The sequence below is a fragment of the Cutaneotrichosporon oleaginosum genome (assembly GCF_008065305.1).
Source record: "Cutaneotrichosporon oleaginosum strain ATCC 20508 chromosome Unknown ATCC20508_contig06, whole genome shotgun sequence".
Classification (NCBI taxonomy): Eukaryota; Fungi; Basidiomycota; class Tremellomycetes; order Trichosporonales; family Trichosporonaceae; genus Cutaneotrichosporon; species Cutaneotrichosporon oleaginosum.
Window position 1 is genome coordinate 1,421,225 of NW_027072175.1, and position 16,976 is coordinate 1,438,200.

Here is a 16,976-nt window from a genome sequence, read left to right on the forward strand (position 1 = left end):
GCGGTGAGGAGTAGGTGAGTGGTGGCGAGGCGATGCCGCGACACGACGCGAAGCGGGGGGCTGTGTCATGTAGAGATTTAGAGGTGGATGGAAGGGAGAGAGAGCTTGGACTTGCGGCGCTGGCTGCCGTGTGTGAATGCAACATCAGACATGCATTGGGGAATGAGGAGAGTGAGGATGGGTGGGAGATGAGAGATGAGCATTCGCAGACTCGCGAGTGCATTGAATGTCATGAGACTTATAGAGTAGTTTGTTCAAGACGAGGTGGGAGGAAATGGGTGGCGATCATCGGGGGGGTGAATAGACGTGTTGATGGACAAGAGGGGTGGTGCCCTGAGAGTGGTGCTGCCCTGCCGCTGCCGCTGCCCTCCACCTGCCCTCCCTCGTACATGGACCCAATCTCTCTCCTCGCCTTCTCTTCTTCCATCCACCATCCACCATCCACCATCCACCACTCTCTACTCGTTACTCTTTACTCGTTGCTCATCGTCATCCCCACTGCTTTCAACACTTACTCTGTAGTAACTGGCTAGCTTAGTTGAGATCATCCACCTCCCCCCCCTCTCCCCCCCTCCCCCCTCCCCCCCTCCTCAGGTTGATAGATCCTGTCACTTGACTATCCCCCCGCCCCCCCCATCCCTCCCTCCCTCCCTCAACTGAATCAACCCCCTTCCTATCCACCAACACAACATCCGTCAACAACTCACAACCAAACATCTCTGTCAACACTCTTCATCTCCCTCGGGCACACTGTGAGTTACACTACCCATCCATCCCCCCCTCTCTTCATCCTCCCTCTCCACACTCCTTTCTCTTCTTGTCTGTAATCGCGCTCTGTGTCTTGTGATGGCTTCCTCTCTGCTTTGTTCTCTTTCCCCCTCCCATCCTCCCTCTACTTTCCATTCCCCTCTCTCCTCGTGTCTCTAGTCGGCCCCCGCGTCACGCATGCGAGCACGCTCAGCCTCGCACGCCTTGCCGTGGCTGGTGCGTGCCGACGCCGCGCGGCGACAAAAAGACCAATCAGGCCCGGTGCACGTCCTCCAAGCCACGCAAATGTGCGTTGGGTCCTCACCGCACCTCCCACACACCCGAATTTGCATTCAATAGTGTGGGGTAACCCTGCACACGGGGTGGATGAGGATGGGAGAGAGCGGGTAAGTGGGGCGACAGGCGACGGACGGGGCGTTCAGTCGGGGTGGTGTGCTTCTCGGACTAGTGGGGGGGGGGTATGGCACGGATCGACCTCCACCGACAGCGTCCATGTTTCATCACATGTTTCCTTGGCCTCTTTGGACGCGCGACAGTGTGCACAAGGAGAGATGGAGAGGGAGGGGTGGGATGTGCATGTGCATTGTGCATGGTCACTGCTACTGCCGAGGCCGAGGAGGGGGAGGTGGTGGTGGTGGTGGTGGTGGTGAGCGTGCGTGCCTGCCTGGCTGCTGCCTCATGGCGTTGATTGCCTGAGCCGAAAAGGAAAAAGCGGACCTGTTCGTTTGTGTCGTCGTTTCAGGGTTTGTCGCCCTCGACCTCCATCATCATCATCTCGCCCTGTTTTATATCGACCCCCCACTTTACGATTATCGATGGCGGAGACCCCGCAAACGCCACTCGTTACGTAACCCCCTGTGTTTTGGTCGTGTTGAATCTCTCGACACGTCAGGGCCGAGACTGCAGGGGAAATACCGTCTTTGCTCTGAACATGACCCTGTTGGCCCTCTCTTCCCCTTCTCTCTAAACTTTCCTCCGATCCTCCTCTCGCTCTTGATTGTTTCTAATCACCCTAATCATCCTTATCCTATTGCCCTCTTCTCTTCTTTCTCCCTCCTCCTCGGCCTCCTCATCATCCATCATCCACCACACCATGCTCTCCGTCGCCGTCCTATAACCCGCTGACTCTTTTTGTTTTTTACCCAGGCCCATCCACTGCTCCTCCCTCCCCTCCTCCTCCTCCTCCTCCTCCTCCTCCTCTCGACGCCAACACCACAATGTCTGCATCCACCACCCTCGCCCCCCAACTGGGCCCATCACCAACAACCCCTCCCCCAATTCCGTCCCCCGCCGCCCCTCCTCACACAACCACCACCACTCCTATTCCGGACCCAACCACAAGCCAGTCTCCCTCTCCTACACATTCATCCTCCGCAAAGAACCCCCTCAAGTCTCTGCGCAACACTCGCAGTCGCTCTTCGGCCTCCCGCTCAGGTGACAGCGCCTCCCCCCCTCACTCTGCCCCACCTCCACCGGCACCCTCGACCCGAGCCTCACGTCGCAGCGGTCACTCTTCAAAGTCGCCAGAGAAAATGCCTCCGCCCACCGCCGCCAGCCGTTCTCCCTCTCCGCCAGCAGCGGAGAATATCACCATCAAGACCTCGTCGCCTTCAACTCGCCCTTTGACAAACGGCCACCATACCCATCACCATCACCCCTCCGAAGATATCCTCATGGGTGACAACTCCCCTCCCGTCGCCAACGGTGATGGTGGTGAAGATCACCTCGACATTGACGAACAAGCAAAGCCGGACGAGGGCAATGGAATCAAGAGTAGTGCAATCAACTCTGCCGACAGCGGCGATCGGATCGCTCCCTTCAAGAAGACCCAGAGCATAAGGCTCGTCATTAGGCCTCCTCCGTCCAAACACGCTGCTGATGGGTCTGCATCACCCGCTGCCGCATCTGCGAGTGGTATGCAGACTCGCGAACCCAGCTCGACTCCAACGGACGCTACACCAGTTGGGGAGGTCCCCGACCCAGGCTTTGCGCCGCCAGCAGTCACCACTGGTAGCCCTGATGAAATCAGGGCCGAGACTGCCGCCGAGGCTCAGCCCCCCGGCGGCGATCACACTCCTCCCACCAAAACTCCCCCACCATCACCCCCACCACCACCACCACCACCACCACAACCTCCCTCCACCATGACAATCTCCATTACCCAGCACGCCGAAGATGACAACGCCGATGCAGCCAGCAATACAATTACGGCCGCTCCAACTTCGACAGCCACTGCCACTGTCACTTCCAGTCCTACGCCCACACCCACGCTCATCCCCGCCACTGAGGCCCCGGCTGGTGCCTCCTTCCCTGTTGAGACTTCCGCAGATGCCAACATTGACAACATTGCTGCCGCCACGGCTGTCGCCGCCACGGAGACCTCCACGCCCGTTCCTGACGACAAGCCGAAACGCCAGCCTAGACGGAAACGCAAGCGTCCTCTCCGCCGAGGTGAGGTTGATCCCGACGACCCCGAGGCCGTCGCTGCCCAAAAGGCGCGTCATGAGGCAATTGACCTTGCCTTGGCCTCTCTCGACGAGCAGGAGAAGCAAATCCACAACGACACCCACCCAGATCTGATCCGCTTGTTGAATGAGCTGGAAGGCCGGTACAAGAAGATTATCGGGTTTCGTGACGCTCAACATGAGGCGCAGCAGGCGGAGCTCAAGAGGATGTTTGAACTTGAACAAAAGCAAAACATGTTCCAGTTTCGCGTGAGTCTACAGAGTGTCGAATCCATTGGAAGCGCAGTTGAACTAACCCCTACCTAGTCTGATCGTGAGGAATGTGCGCTCCAAATGACCTACGAGTTTGCCAGGAAAAAGTCACGTCTCTCTGCAGAGAAGGTTTATCACGACTTGAACGACGGGCGTCCCAGCACCAAGCGCATGTTCACCAACATGCCTATGCTTGGCGAGGGCCGTGGATGCGGTGGATGGTACCGTCACCCTACCTCGCTCATCTCCGACCAGTCCGAGGACACGGCGTATGTGGTCAAGGACGGCACGATCCGCAAGCGCCGCCGCGTTGTCATGGGACCCGAGTCTGCGACAGCAGAAGAGACTATGGAGGATCTCATCGAGCTGGGCCTGCGTCAGCCGGAACCTGAGCCCACTCCTGAGCCAGAGTCAGAGGAAGACGACGACGATGACGACGAGCCCATGGTAGTGGACGACCCGATTCCGTTGCTCCTCGACCTGTCACCAGCAGTGCAGCCCGCTCCGCCGTCGGCTCGTCTTCCCGCGCCGCCTGCACGGACAACACCCACCCCAGCCCTCCCTCCTCCTCCCGAGTTGAGGCGAAGCCCAATTCCGCGGTCCGCCCATATGCACTCGCCCTCGGCGCCCTACAACCTCCCTCCCCCGCCCGGCATAATGGCTGGACGCCTTCCCCCGCCCCCTCAGGCCGGCCCTACGTCGCGCTTCGCGCCACCTCCACCCCCGGATCGCCGCTGGGACGAGTTTGAGCGCCGCCCGTCACGCACAGAGGAGCCGCCTCTCCCTCTCCGCGATGACCCTCTGCTCCACCGCGACCCTCGGGGTGATCCTCGCGAGCTGCGCGATAGCCGAGACCCCCGCGAACCCCGCGATCCACGCGACCCCCGCGATCCTCGAGACCTCCGAGACCCCCGAGACCCGCGTGACTCGCGTGACCCGCGTGACCCGCGCGATCTCCGTGCCCTCCCCGAACCGCCACTCGTTCGGCGTGCGCACGACGACCCGCTCGATCATCGCATGCCGCCATTCCGCGATAGTCGTACGTGGTACCATCGCCCGGCACCGAGTTTCAATGGTCCTCCCCCGCCAGCGCCGCCTCCCACACAGCCACCACCTCCAGCAGGTTATTACCGTAACGGGTGGCATGAGACCGCGTATCGACCACCAGCGCCGTCTATTCCGATGCGCCCTCCTCAGACCGCGACGGCGACGGGCCCGCCCCCGCCTCCACAGCCGCCCACGGCTACTTTGAGTGGTGATGGAATGTGGGGTCGCAACAACGATTGGGTGCGCCGGGATTCGGCCGCTCCGTTTTACAATGGTCCGCCGCGTCCGGGACGCTGGGGCGAGCATGCGGGGTCGAGCGCCCCTGCGGCGTACGCGACTGGCCGACCTTGATTGTGCAGCGATCTCTGGGCGGGGTGTGAGGACACGGATCAGCTGCGCGCACACAGTGTTGTAACAAGATCAGACTTATCATAGTGCATCCATGTCTTTGTATGCATGCTGTCGATGATTCGGGATCGGGAGGAAACTGACGTATTATGCTTGCGGTGGACGGGGTGCGCGGGTGCCTTGATGGTGCGATATGCCGAGCATGTGTCATGTGTCAAGGGCCCAAGGGGATGGATGACCGGCGCGGTGATTGATGAGCGGCTATGAGCCTTTGTGGCCTTCGTGGGCTAGCGTCGTCTCATCTCTTCCGTCTCCAGCCACACTTGTTCTCAGCAACCACACTGTGTTCGCAGGCTCGCAGGCTCGCAGGAGCATCGTCCCACGCCATACTCTTTTTCTGTACTTTATAAGCCCTCGCTGTCCTTGTCAAAAGCCATCACAATTCCGTCCATCACGCACTCGCACTCGCACTCGCACTCGCACTCCGTCCGCACCGGCCACCGCCCTGCAATCGGCACACCTGGATTGGACAGCGACCACCCCGACCGTCCCTCAGGCACAATGATAAGCGACTCTCCCATCATCATGGGCGGTGCAGTGCGCCGGCCTGCTCCTGCGCCTGCTTCCGCATCCATGTCCCCCCTCAAGAATGGTAATGGCAAGGACGCCAAGGCCGATGACAACAAGCCCGCTGGTGGCACGTACAAAGGCAGTGAGTTGGCCGCGCGATCGTGAGCGGGGTCCGCACAGACACTGACGCTTCCCTTTGGCTTTGATCGGTTGTGCGTTGTCTTCCACTTACTTGCTCGCATTCTTCGCGTTCTACCTTCGCCACTCCTCTTCCAACCACAGAGGAGCACAACTGGGCACTCCAAGCCTCCGCGCGCATCAACCAAGACGGCATCTGGCAGCACGTCCTAACCGTCGGCATCATCTACCTCACCTACTGGATCAACCAGCAGCCCGCCACAGGACAGCTCTACGACTCGCTCACCGCCAAGTATGGCACCTTCAACATCAACCTCTGGGGCACATGGATCGTCTCGAGCGCCGTGTACTGGATCATTGGGCTCATCTTCATGGCCTTTGACATGAACGACACGCTGCACGCCACCGTCGCGCGCTTCAAGATCCAGCCCGACCGCCGCATCACCTGGCAAGAGTACCGCCAAGTCCTGCGCTGCGTGCTCAAAAACCAGATCTTCGTCAACCTCCCCCTCATCTACCTCGTCGCGCGCTTTTCCCCGCTCGACACATCCAGCAACCTCCCCGGATGGTGGAAGACGTTCGGCGTCTACTTTGGCTGCATGTTCTGCGAGGAGGCCGGGTTCTACTCCGTCCACCGCCTCGTACACCACCCCAAGCTCTATGCGCGCGTGCACAAAATGCACCACCAGTTCACGGCGCCCGTCGCGTTCGCTAGCACATACTGCACCATGGCCGAGCAGGTGTTTGTGAGTCGCCCTTCGGAGAGCCCGCTCACGCCAGTCCAACATCGGCCCGATCGCCATCGGCATCGTCCTCATGCGCCCGCATTGGTCGCTCATGATCCTCTTCTTCTGCAGTCTCGAAATCGGCACGCTGACGACTCAGTGAGTGTCACCTTCCGGCTTTGGCTGCGTTGGGGCCCAATCTAACCGCAGCTCCGACTACAACATTCCCGGACTGTACGACGCGCTCGTCCACGACTGGCACCACTGTGAGTTAGCACAGAGTCGTACCTCCCGTCGGCTGACACCAGACGCGTTCACTGAAAACTTCGGGCCGACCGGCCTGCTCGACGACATCCTCGGCACAAACAAGCAGTTCAAGGTGTGGCTGAGCGAGCTGCGCCGCCGCGACAACGAGGGCTGGCGCCGCTCCGCCAGGGAGGCATTGGCAGAAGCGACACAGTAGGGTGCAGCTAGATTGTGAGCGGCGAGAGCGCGAGGGAGGAGAGTTAGCATATAGCAACCAAAATTAGAAGTATTCTTCGAGTCCCGCGACGAGGTGTTGTGGAGGACTCACTTGCTGATTGATGACGGTGTTTGATGTTCACAGTCAACGACAAGGGGACACGACAGACATGGCCTACCTTCCTTGGCCTTTCTCGCACTATAACACCCCATCTCATCATCGTCCTCATCATCGTCCTCATCTTCATCCTCGTCTTCTCACTCTTCCTCCTCCTCCTTGTCACGTCCTGTACATCCGAGCCTTACCGCCGCCCGCCACGTTCAGTTTCCCTTGCTTCCTGTCCCCGTCACTTGCCAACTGCCATGCGCATGCCCGCCGCGCACCCCGACCTCCAAAGGCGCCACACGCACGCCCAACACATCTCCCCTCCCACCTTCTCTCCCGATCCCCACGCTGACTTCGCGCCCTCTTCGAAGGCGAATGCCCGCGCCGTCTGGCGACACGGCGACCTCAGCAGATTCAACGTTGCCAAAATCAATGCCTGGAGCGCCAGTGTCCACCCCAGCCCCAGGCGCCCGCGTGACTTTGACGGACCTTCCCTCGATATTCCCTCCAACGCGCCGCATGTCGATGACTCACCACCCATCTGGCTCCAGCCTCCCCAGTGGGTCGACCAGTCGTCACTCGCCTACCGCCACGGCCTCCCCGTCCCGTTCGCCTCCATTCTGCATTGGAGGAACAATGTCGACCTCGCGCTGCGTGGGCATCGACTGGCGCCGTATCACATTATCATGCGCTCGTCATCCCAGTCTCTTGTCGCACAGTACGGCAGCTTCCCTCAATCACAGCAACAGAGTTACGATCTTCACCGCAACAGGCAGACACCTGCCGAAAGGCAATCTCGCCCCCTTAAACAGCCTCCGCGCGATCGGCGCCGACGAAGGCGCGCGCGTTCTCTTCCCGACTCGAACGCGCTACCTCCTCTCATCGGCCCGCTGATCCGTATCGGGTTTCCGGAGGATGGGCCCCTTGTGCTCGGAGCGCGGGGACGTAAGAGCCGGACGACTGGTAAGTTCTTCCTCGTCCACCCGTCAACGCTCCTCACGCAAGCAATGCGAGCCAGAGCTTCTGTGACACCCGACAGCAACCGCTCCGCCGATGCCACTCACTATACAGTGGCTCCGAAACAGCGGTTGCCGCCCTTCCTGAGGGAGCGGGCAATCCAGGCGGCCAGGCAGTAGGCCATGACAGTCAGTCGTCAGTTCAATGTCTCAACAACTATAACAATGGTGAGTGGTTTGAGAGCGGGTGAGTCGAAAGTCAACAAGAATCCTCTTACTTGCTTACCACAGACATTGCATGGAAGAGTTTGCAGCCCCGCACAATGGTTCAAGCTATTAGGAAAACTGGAGATGGGAGATGAAGTAGCTGTGAAGTTATGCACCGAAACTTGCCTGTATCACTGTTGTACGAAAAGGTCTGTGCCACGGCGCCAAAATCCCGAAGCTCCGGGTGAGCTGGGTTATGGGGTCGAGACTCAACAATCCTCCACCAGTGACCGCCACCATCAACATAACATCCACCCGCCCGACGCGCTCGCCAAACCGAGCACCTAAACGCAGCAGCGCCGCCGTTCGAGTTTCCATCCGCGGACCTCCCGCGACCGCCGTCGGCGACCCCTGAACTCTTACCCGCACAAGTTAACAGACAGTAGCCAAAATGGTGAGTACCTTGATGTGTTGACGAGTGTGCAGCCTCGCGCGCGCGCCCCGACGCGCCTCATCTGCGCTACAGCTTCTCCGTCATGCGCTGTCACTTGCATGAAATTGTAATGCCGCGCTGCATATGGATGGCGTCCAGGTCGATGCGACGGGGTTGTTTATGATGACGCGCCTGCCTCCACTTCACTGTCCCGCCTTGCGCAGACTGCGTTCAAGTCGCGCTAACCCCAGCCGCCCCCCAAGGCAAAGCACTCGAAGATGGTGACGCTGCTGCACTACCGTCTCAAGGTGACGCTCAACGACGGCCGCCAGCTCGTGGGCCAGATGCTGGCATACGACAAGCACATGAACTTTGTCCTGGCCGAGTGCGAGGAGTTTAGGACGGTCAAGGTGCGTGTGCGGTGTGGCGGGCGCAGGCGCAGCGGGAATGGCGCGGGTGACAGCGGTGCTGGGTGACAGCGCGGTGCCCACAGGGAGAAGGGCGTCGCGATGGAAGAGCATGGGTAGGAGGTGCATCCACATTCTTCCTCGCCGCCAGTTTAGTCACCTGCGCTCCGCCTCGCTTCGCGCTACCCTCCCCTCGTCTTGAACGCGCTAATCCCAGGGGAAGAAGACAAAGGACACGCCGGCTGGCGAGCCCACGCCCACAGTACAGCAGAAGCGCACCCTCGGCCTCGTCATTCTGCGCGGCGAGACGATCGTGTCCGTGTCCGTTGAAGGCCCGCCCCCCGCCACCTCGGACGGGCCGGGCATCGCTGCGGGACCCGGCCGCGGCGTGCCCGCCGGCCGTGGGATGCCGCTCGGCGCTGGCGCCGGCGCGCCCGCGATGGCCGCCCGGCCCATGCCATATGCCCGCCCACCACCGGGCTTCCCACCCGGCATGGCGCCGCCGCCGGGGATGCCGCCTGGGTTCCCGCAGGGCATGCCTCCTGGGTAAGTCGCGCGCGCGATGCCGTGGGTGGTGGGGCGGAGGGACGAGGAGAGAGAGAAGGTGGAAGGCGAACAGAGTGGGCCGGCAGGCGGGCAGATCAACGAGCGGCGAGCTGAGCGCGGGTACAGCAGAGGAGCGGGCGCTATGACTACCTACGAGCCATGGACCGCAGCTGACAGCAGAATGCCGCCTGGATTCCGCCCGCCCGGAGGACCTCCTGGATTCCCTCCTGGGTAAGTGCGGCGCGCGCTGCTGGCGTCCGCCGTATCATACTGACGACAGATTCCCGCCCCGTCCTCCCGCATAGATTGTTCGTAGCGCCTAGTCCTTGTCGTGTGCATGCATCGCTGGCTGTGTATCGAGCGTCCAAGGGGGACGTCTTGTGCGTCGCGCAGCTCGGGCACGGTGCATGGGATGCCCAGAGTGCGAGTCGAACATCTCGAGCACGTGGGCGTGCTTTGTTGCCGATCGGATGATGCGCTCACGCCCGAAACGAGTCAATCGATCAAACGAGACAAGGATCACGAAGTCGCCACTAATGCCGGCACATCATTCTGCTGTTTGTCTGTCAGTTATCCGTGGTTCATGCTCCGACTCATTTCACGCTCACTCTCACTTCTGTGCTTCCTCACCATCACTTCCGAGCTTCCGGCTATGCCGACACGGTGGCCCGCGAACCCCCCTCCTCACGCTATATGACCATCTCTTGCTCGCCTCCTACCCCCTAACGCCCTCTGTCGTTTTCACACCAGCTGCAATGGGCGGAAACGCCTTCGCCGTCCCCGCAGCGCGCCTCACCATCCCCGAGTACGAAGCGCTGCGCCTGCACCTCCTCTTCCGCCTCGACGCGTTCGCGCCCGTCGACACGGCGCCCTACCTCTCCAACAAGGCGAGCCACGGCGACATCGACGTCCTCTTGGGCTGGGACAAGGCCGGGTGGGAAAACGGCAAGGGGCGGGGCGAGGGCAAGGTAAACCTAAGCAGGGTCACCCGAGCAGAAATGCTCGCATCAGCCCTCCGTGCGGCTGGCGTCGCTGATGTAACCCTTCTGTCGCCGGGCAACCAGCTCGCAACGTGGTGTGATATCGTCACCGCGCATATTGGGGGCACGCACTGGCTCCGCTTAGGCGGGCAGATGAGCGTCGCTATCCCCATGCGTGTCGTGCGCGAGGCCCTTAGACTATGGTCGTTCTTCGTGCCAGAGCTGCTTGACATGGGACCACCCGCGCCAGTCACGACAAGCGAGGACATAGACCGCGACGGTGCTGCACCGCTGCACACTTCCTCCTCAGAAACATTCGAGACCGCCCCGACCTCTCCGGCTGGTATCTCGCCGGCGCCGACACCGGGCTTCCCGCCGCCCACAGCCGCCCACCTCTCCCCGAACCACCCGTACGCGGATCTTGTGCCGAACACCTTCGCGCAAGTCGACCTGCTCCTTCTCCCGCCCCCCGCCGTCCCCTTCCAGCGCTTCACGCACGCATACGGCTCGACGATGCTGCTGCTCTCGCAGCTCGTGCGCCGCGCCTCCTCCTGCCGCGACTTCGTGCTGCAAGGCCACTGCGCCGTCCTCCGCTGGGACCCGTACCCCGGCTGCCCAAAGGCCGAGGTACGGCTCACGCACAGCCCGGACGCGCTGTGCGCGTACCTCGGCCTGCGTTGGGACGCGTGGGAGGCGTCCAAGCCCGCGACGGAGGAAGACCTCTTCGCGTGGTTCGCGGACTGCGGCGCCGCCAGCCCCGCCGCGCGCGGGCTGCGCCAGATGGCGCGCCACGGGCTCGTCGAGGGCACGTACACCCACCAGGGGAGGAGCCGCGTCGCCGTCCTGGATGTGTTCGGGGCGTGGCTGCGCGAGCGCGGGTGGGGGCCCAGCACGCGGTCTCCGTCGCCTGCGAAGAGCGAGGGAAGTGAGGGCAGCGAGCGCACGGGCACGGGCACAGGCTCGGGCAAGGAGCAGGCCGCCGAGAGCCTCGCCGAGGCCAAGGACGGGCTGAAGCGCGCCACGCCCGAGTCCGAGACGGAGCCGCCCACGCCCAAGAAACCCAAGCCGCCGCAACCTGTCAATGCCGTGCCGCCTAACCAGCCGCGTCCGCTGCCGAGTGCGCACGCCGCGATCCTCCGGTACTGGGGTAAAGAGGAGGAGTACGTCGCGGCCGTACAGGCCATCCGGCCGATGGCAGCACTGCGCTGGGCCGGTGTGGAGAGGCGCAGGCTTGCCGACATCCGAAAGGCCGAAGAGGCGACGAAGAAGGAACAAGCTGAGGCCGAGAGCGCTTCTGGTTGCGCAAACATTTCTGCTGCAGCATAACATTAGACTGACATCGCATCGCAACGTGCAGGGTGGTGCGATCGCAAGCGCACCAAATCGACTGCAAGAGCAGGCCATCTAGATCCACGAACTTGCATGTCGTCGCCCCTACACCATTTGTCACATCTTATTTACATCTTGTACCCATAACATTGCTATTGATCATTGATACATCTAGGACCTATGAGCGAATACCTTGTACATGTCGGACCGCCCACTCTACGCCAATCTGTTTCGCATCTTCATCCCCAGACTACTTCCCCGATCCCCAGGTAAATCCTACACCACCAGCGCTCACGCGCCGCGGCGTCTCGGCCGCACCGAACTGGAGGGATGTGCGCGGTGAGGCGCTCACGTTCGACTCGGATGTAGCAGGCGGGGGCGGCTGGGTCGGCGGCAGCATAGAGTTCGGAGGCGACACGAGGGCGCCGCTACTCACGTCACTCTGACTCGGCTGTTGTCGCTGGGCGTTGGAGGGCTGGGTGGCGGAGGGGGCGGAGGGCTGGGTGGCGGAGGGGGCGGAGGGGTGGCTGGGCAGAGGAATCTGGCTCAGAGGCGTTGAGGTGAACCGCGGACTAGGGGAGCGGAGGAAGGCGTCAAAGTCGACCTCGACGCCCACCCCCAAGCCCAGATCCGAGACGTCGGCGGGAGGTAGGAAGTCGTCGATCGAAGGTCGGGATGCATGCGAGCTTTGAGTGTGTGTGTGGGGCTGGCTGGGACTTGGAAAAGAGTTCGATGGGAAAGAGGGCATGGTTGACGCCGAGGCATCCAGCACCCACCCGCCGTTGGCTCGCCGCCGCCGCGCGACGGGGATATACACGGGGCGCTCGCTGGCAATGTGCTCGCGGAGGTGCGCGGATAGGGCCGACAATGTAGGAAAGGAGACCGTGCAGTAGTCCCACCGGCAGAAGAAGGCCTGGGAGTGGGTAGTGGCGTCGGCGGGTTGCATGGCGGCGCGTCTTGCGAGTATGATAGATCACAGTGAGTGCAATGGCACAAGAAAGGGCGGTGCTGCAGACGTCGCGGGTGAGAGCAAAGACGCCGAGGAAGGCGGGCCCGACAACAGCAGGTGGACGGGGATGTCTGTCACCTCGGACGGAGTGCCGTGATGCTGTCGCAGCCGAGATCGCCCGCGCACGTAGGCCGTAGTGAGAATGGTAAGGCCTTGGAAGGTGCTGACAAGACGCAGCTGGATAGTGTGCGTGTGATGCAGATGAGAGAGATTGTGAGATTGTGAGATGAGAATCATCGACGAGACGAGCAGGGCGGGTGAAAGTCGCGTACGGACCTCCACCAGCCCACTTCCCGACGTATATCCGCTCACGATTCGTCAATCGTCAACAACACCACCATGGCCGAACCACTGCGCTCGTCAGCGACAAAGAGTGGATACGTTCTCCCGGCCATCTGGAGCTTTCCTCCGTTTTTCACGTAAGTCCGCACACAGAGCGGCCGGGGGCGAGAGGTGGGAGGATTGGGCCAGCTGAGCGTCCGCCCCACTGCCGACACGACACACTCTCGACATCGCCAGCGAGCTCTTAGGCTCCCTGCGCCACGTACGGACACCGGCTTGCTTATTAAGGCTCGCTGCACCCCGCTGATATTCTTGCTTGCTCATCGGGGCTCGTACCGCGCGGATCGCAGCTCGCTGACCCAAGCCTCCAGCCCAATCCCTCAACGCAAGCACACCAGCTTACTCTCTGGTCTGAAATCATTCTCGGCTGGGCAAAGCACGACCGAGTATTCAGCGTCAATGCCGACTCGCCCGAACCCGGGGAAGTGTTCACCAATGGCAAGATCCAGCGTGCGTCGCAGCTCCACCAGCTCGCCGTGTCGAGCTGACATCAGGCCGCCTCCTTCCACCTGCGCTTCGGCAGGTTCTAGCGCACATGGCGGAGCAAGGTACGTAGCCACGCCGTGCAGGAGACTGTGTTAGATCGGAGACGCGTGCGGATCCCTTCGCCTGCTGGTCCCACAGCACGTCAGAGTTGTAGACACTCCCGGCGGAACTCGTTGATCACTCTCCTCCTGGCCCCATCCGCAACTCCTCGCTTCGACCACACCGGGCTCACGCCTCGAGGATCCGCTCGCTTCGTTCGTTGCATACGAGTGCTTACGCCAGGGACCGCCGCACCCGAATCCAAAGGGGCCAGCACATACTTGCTCTACTGGCGCAAGCCCGAGGAATGGGGTCAAGTCATTCACGACTGGGTGAGTTTCCGAGATTCGCGGCCCCATTGGCATGCGAGTCTACCCTGTTTCACTACCGCAGCCACACTAACGACAGGCAAGCGACAGCGGCCAGACGGGAACAATCATGACCTTCTATGAGATCACGGATGGGGACGCGTCGTACACAGCGGGTGAGCCCGGCCTCTGTTGCCAGAACGCTGACATCAGAATTCGCCGGACTCCCCGCGCAGTTGCTGCGGCGCAGCCTCGAGACACTCGTCAAGAAGGGCAAGGCGCAGCTTATCCGCAGCGGGGACGGCGAAGGGGACGGCGTGCGGTTCCTTTAATCCGGCAGCGGATTGGGGAGTGCATGTGTTGTACATGTACAGGGCACATAGGGGGCGGCGAGCCGACGTCCGAGGCCAACTGCCCAAGTGTTGGAATCGGAACAGTTCGTCTAGTGTTAGCAAGGCTGGGCGCGTACAAAACATGACGCGAGTGCTGACGCGTTCGGTCGGCTGCGGGTGATGTTGGTAAGGTATGGAGGATCGAAGGGATGGAGGGATGGGATGGGAGTATGCGTGCCGTGCGGCAGATGAGGTGAATGGTATGGATGGAGCTGGACGTGTTGTACATGGTAGGTTTAGGGAGAGTTGCATTGGATAGTTTCGAGGCGTTGATACATAAGTGCAGGATGCGTGCAAGAGGAGTACGCAGCTGGTGGTGTGAGACTTGGGATACAACAATTTGTGGCAAGTCTGTCACGGCTTGGCATGATTGGTATGACGGCAAGTAGAAGCCGCTAATTACCGCCGCAGGCCTGTTGGCTAGAAAGCTGATTACTGGAGGTGACAGATGACAGAAAAAGTTGAAGCTGGCTGCATGAGGGGGAGCTTGTAAGCTTGGATGGTGGTGATGTGTGTGGTGATGATGGAGATGAGAGATGAGAGATGAGAGATGATAGATGAGAGATGTCGAGAGCAAAGCTGGAGGTTGAATGATGACGACGAGGGGTTACAGGGACAAGGGGGAAATGTCTCCACTCTCGAGATTCTCACTGCTTGGAGCGAGTAATAGGGGAGGATGAAACAAAATGTGATGCACAAGGGTGGCAACCGAGGCTGGCCGGCCGGGCGGGGGGGGGACCTACACCGCCGCCCTTCCTGGCCTTGCTCCTCCTCGTCCTCGTCGTCCTCCTCCGCCATCCATCTATTCATTCATTCTTCAAGTCGTCGAGCTAGTCGTCTCCACCATCAACCTCTCGACCTCTCGACCATCTCACCCATCTCATCCATCTCATCCCTCTACGCTCTCCTCTTGCACCACTTCCCCCTATTCACTCACTCACCTTCCGCTCAACACGAATCGCCACCACAGCCACACCAAGCCCCTCGGCCTTGAGATTCCACCAGAACACCTCGACTCCCCTCCCCATCCCTCTTCTCACAGCCCCCCCCCCTCCCCCTCTCTTTCCATTCTCCTCCTCAATCTCCAGCCCCTCCCTCACTCTCCAACCCCCCCCTCACGCCTAGTCGTCGCTCTCACGCCCACCTCATCTCACACATCGCCTCCGAGCTTGAACCATTGCCAGGACCGCAAGACATTCGCAATCCCCCACACACACACTCTTGCCATTACCATTGCCCAGTCGCCAGCCAAGTGCGGCTGTTCATATCATACCGATCCCCTTCTACTTTCACTCTCTCCCCCTTTCCCATAAGCCCATTCTCGCCCTGCCTCGCCCACGCAACCTCTCGTTCCAGTATCACAAAGCCTCTTGCGTTGCGTTTCCCGAACTCGGGGTGACCTGCCGCTTGCGCTCGTGTGTTCGCCTCCAAGTCGCCAGCAGCAATTTCCGCCGCGGCCACACCACTGTTTCACCTCTCCCCTCTCTCAATATTCAAGGGCCGAGCTCGACTCTTGCTCATTAACCACAAGTCTAACTCATCAACGGCCTTGGAGTTTGTGAACGACGGACGCGACCATACTCTCGTCGGATCGTCATCAGCCTCACTCGAACCTCTCCCTGTTCACTTGCGCTCGCCGTTCACCTCCACTCTACGCCCATTCCACGTCCGTGCCGCACCTGGCTCCTCCGCTGCGCACGTTTCTTACCTGCGCAACCTTCCTGGTGCTCACCCACATAGGCTTTGCTGGCAGCGCATACCACAGCCTCTTAGACGAATGACGCACAATGGTTAGCAGACAAGCACCCACTTTGGCCGTGTCGCCAACCGTGGCGCCCGTGACCCCCGTTTCGGCGTCGGCGATGAGCTTGGGGCGAAACCGTGGAAGGCGGCGACCGCCTATGCCCACGCCAACCTTGCAGGTCGCCAATCCTGACGATTCCCCCAGTGACGAGGAACCGTCCCCTATTCGCGTCTCTCCAGTGCGTAACTCTCCCGTTCGCGCTGGCTCAGGCGTACACTCCTCTGTCCCATTTAGCCACACCCGCAACTCGGATCCAATTGTTGCTGCCGGATCCAGTGGCACCAGCCCTCCGTCCCTCCCACTACCGCACAAAGGCGGTGTCTACCCCGCGGCCCATTCCGCAATCGCTCAGCGGCAGAACGGTCACAGTCCTTCTGCCGTGACCGGATCATTGAGTGCAACTCGTCAACTCGTCATTCCTAATGCGCCTATCATCTCGCCACCGCTGCCACATCCCACTCCCGCAGCAGGTGGTAGCGAACAGCACAGGGGACCACCTCAGCCGCCTCCCCAGCCCCAGCGACACCGAAAGGCTTATACGAGCCCGATAACGGACCACGCTCCGGCTCACTCGCCCCTCTCGCATCCCAGTCAATCATCAGCACGCAATTTGCCAGCCTCGTCAAATCGCCCGCCGCTTCCAGCAGTTCCCGTCCAGCCCACACGAGCAAGCACGGACCCTGTATTGTCATACGCACCCCCCATCGACCAACCTCCCTCCTACTATGACTCTTCTCCTCCTGTCACTGCCCCTTCCAGTGTCTCACCGCTCGGAGCTGCAACAGCTGCATCTTCGTCCTCAAGCCTATACACCATGAACCGCATCAACAGCTCTGATGACTCGGGAGCAGGCGTCC

At 61.1% G+C, this 16,976-nt stretch overlaps 6 protein-coding genes across 6 annotated transcripts; 5 read left to right on the plus strand and 1 right to left on the minus strand.

Annotated features, from left to right (window-relative positions):
- Positions 1 to 2,300: 2,300 nt before the first annotated feature.
- Positions 2,301 to 4,883, plus strand: COLE_06982 (uncharacterized protein; the record flags this gene model as incomplete). The annotated part of the gene is made up of 2 exons (XM_018426938.2): positions 2,301 to 3,482; positions 3,540 to 4,883. The coding sequence occupies 2 exons, from the start codon at positions 2,301 to 2,303 to the stop codon at positions 4,881 to 4,883; spliced, it is 2,526 nt and encodes an 841-aa protein (XP_018276283.1).
- Positions 4,884 to 5,441: 558 nt separating this feature from the next.
- On the plus strand, positions 5,442 to 6,776 carry COLE_06983 (uncharacterized protein; the record flags this gene model as incomplete). The annotated part of the gene is made up of 5 exons (XM_018421534.2): positions 5,442 to 5,592; positions 5,733 to 6,334; positions 6,369 to 6,472; positions 6,524 to 6,579; positions 6,622 to 6,776. The coding sequence occupies 5 exons, from the start codon at positions 5,442 to 5,444 to the stop codon at positions 6,774 to 6,776; spliced, it is 1,068 nt and encodes a 355-aa protein (XP_018276282.1).
- Positions 6,777 to 8,755: 1,979 nt separating this feature from the next.
- Positions 8,756 to 9,434, plus strand: COLE_06984 (uncharacterized protein; the record flags this gene model as incomplete). The annotated part of the gene is made up of 2 exons (XM_018424167.2): positions 8,756 to 8,887; positions 9,102 to 9,434. 2 exons carry the CDS (start codon positions 8,756 to 8,758, stop codon positions 9,432 to 9,434), a joined length of 465 nt encoding a protein of 154 aa, XP_018276281.2.
- A 751-nt stretch (positions 9,435 to 10,185) lies between these two features.
- COLE_06985 (uncharacterized protein) lies at positions 10,186 to 11,736 on the plus strand (the record flags this gene model as incomplete). Its single annotated transcript, XM_018426079.2, has 1 exon — positions 10,186 to 11,736. The coding sequence occupies one exon, from the start codon at positions 10,186 to 10,188 to the stop codon at positions 11,734 to 11,736; it is 1,551 nt and encodes a 516-aa protein (XP_018276280.1).
- Positions 11,737 to 11,989: 253 nt separating this feature from the next.
- COLE_06986 (uncharacterized protein) lies at positions 11,990 to 12,685 on the minus strand (the record flags this gene model as incomplete). Its single annotated transcript, XM_018419759.2, has 1 exon — positions 11,990 to 12,685. The coding sequence occupies one exon, from the start codon at positions 12,683 to 12,685 to the stop codon at positions 11,990 to 11,992; it is 696 nt and encodes a 231-aa protein (XP_018276279.1).
- Positions 12,686 to 13,087: 402 nt separating this feature from the next.
- COLE_06987 (uncharacterized protein) lies at positions 13,088 to 14,255 on the plus strand (the record flags this gene model as incomplete). The annotated part of the gene is made up of 6 exons (XM_018424878.1): positions 13,088 to 13,167; positions 13,395 to 13,540; positions 13,585 to 13,638; positions 13,859 to 13,947; positions 14,024 to 14,099; positions 14,137 to 14,255. The coding sequence occupies 6 exons, from the start codon at positions 13,088 to 13,090 to the stop codon at positions 14,253 to 14,255; spliced, it is 564 nt and encodes a 187-aa protein (XP_018276278.1).
- Positions 14,256 to 16,976: the final 2,721 nt, after the last annotated feature.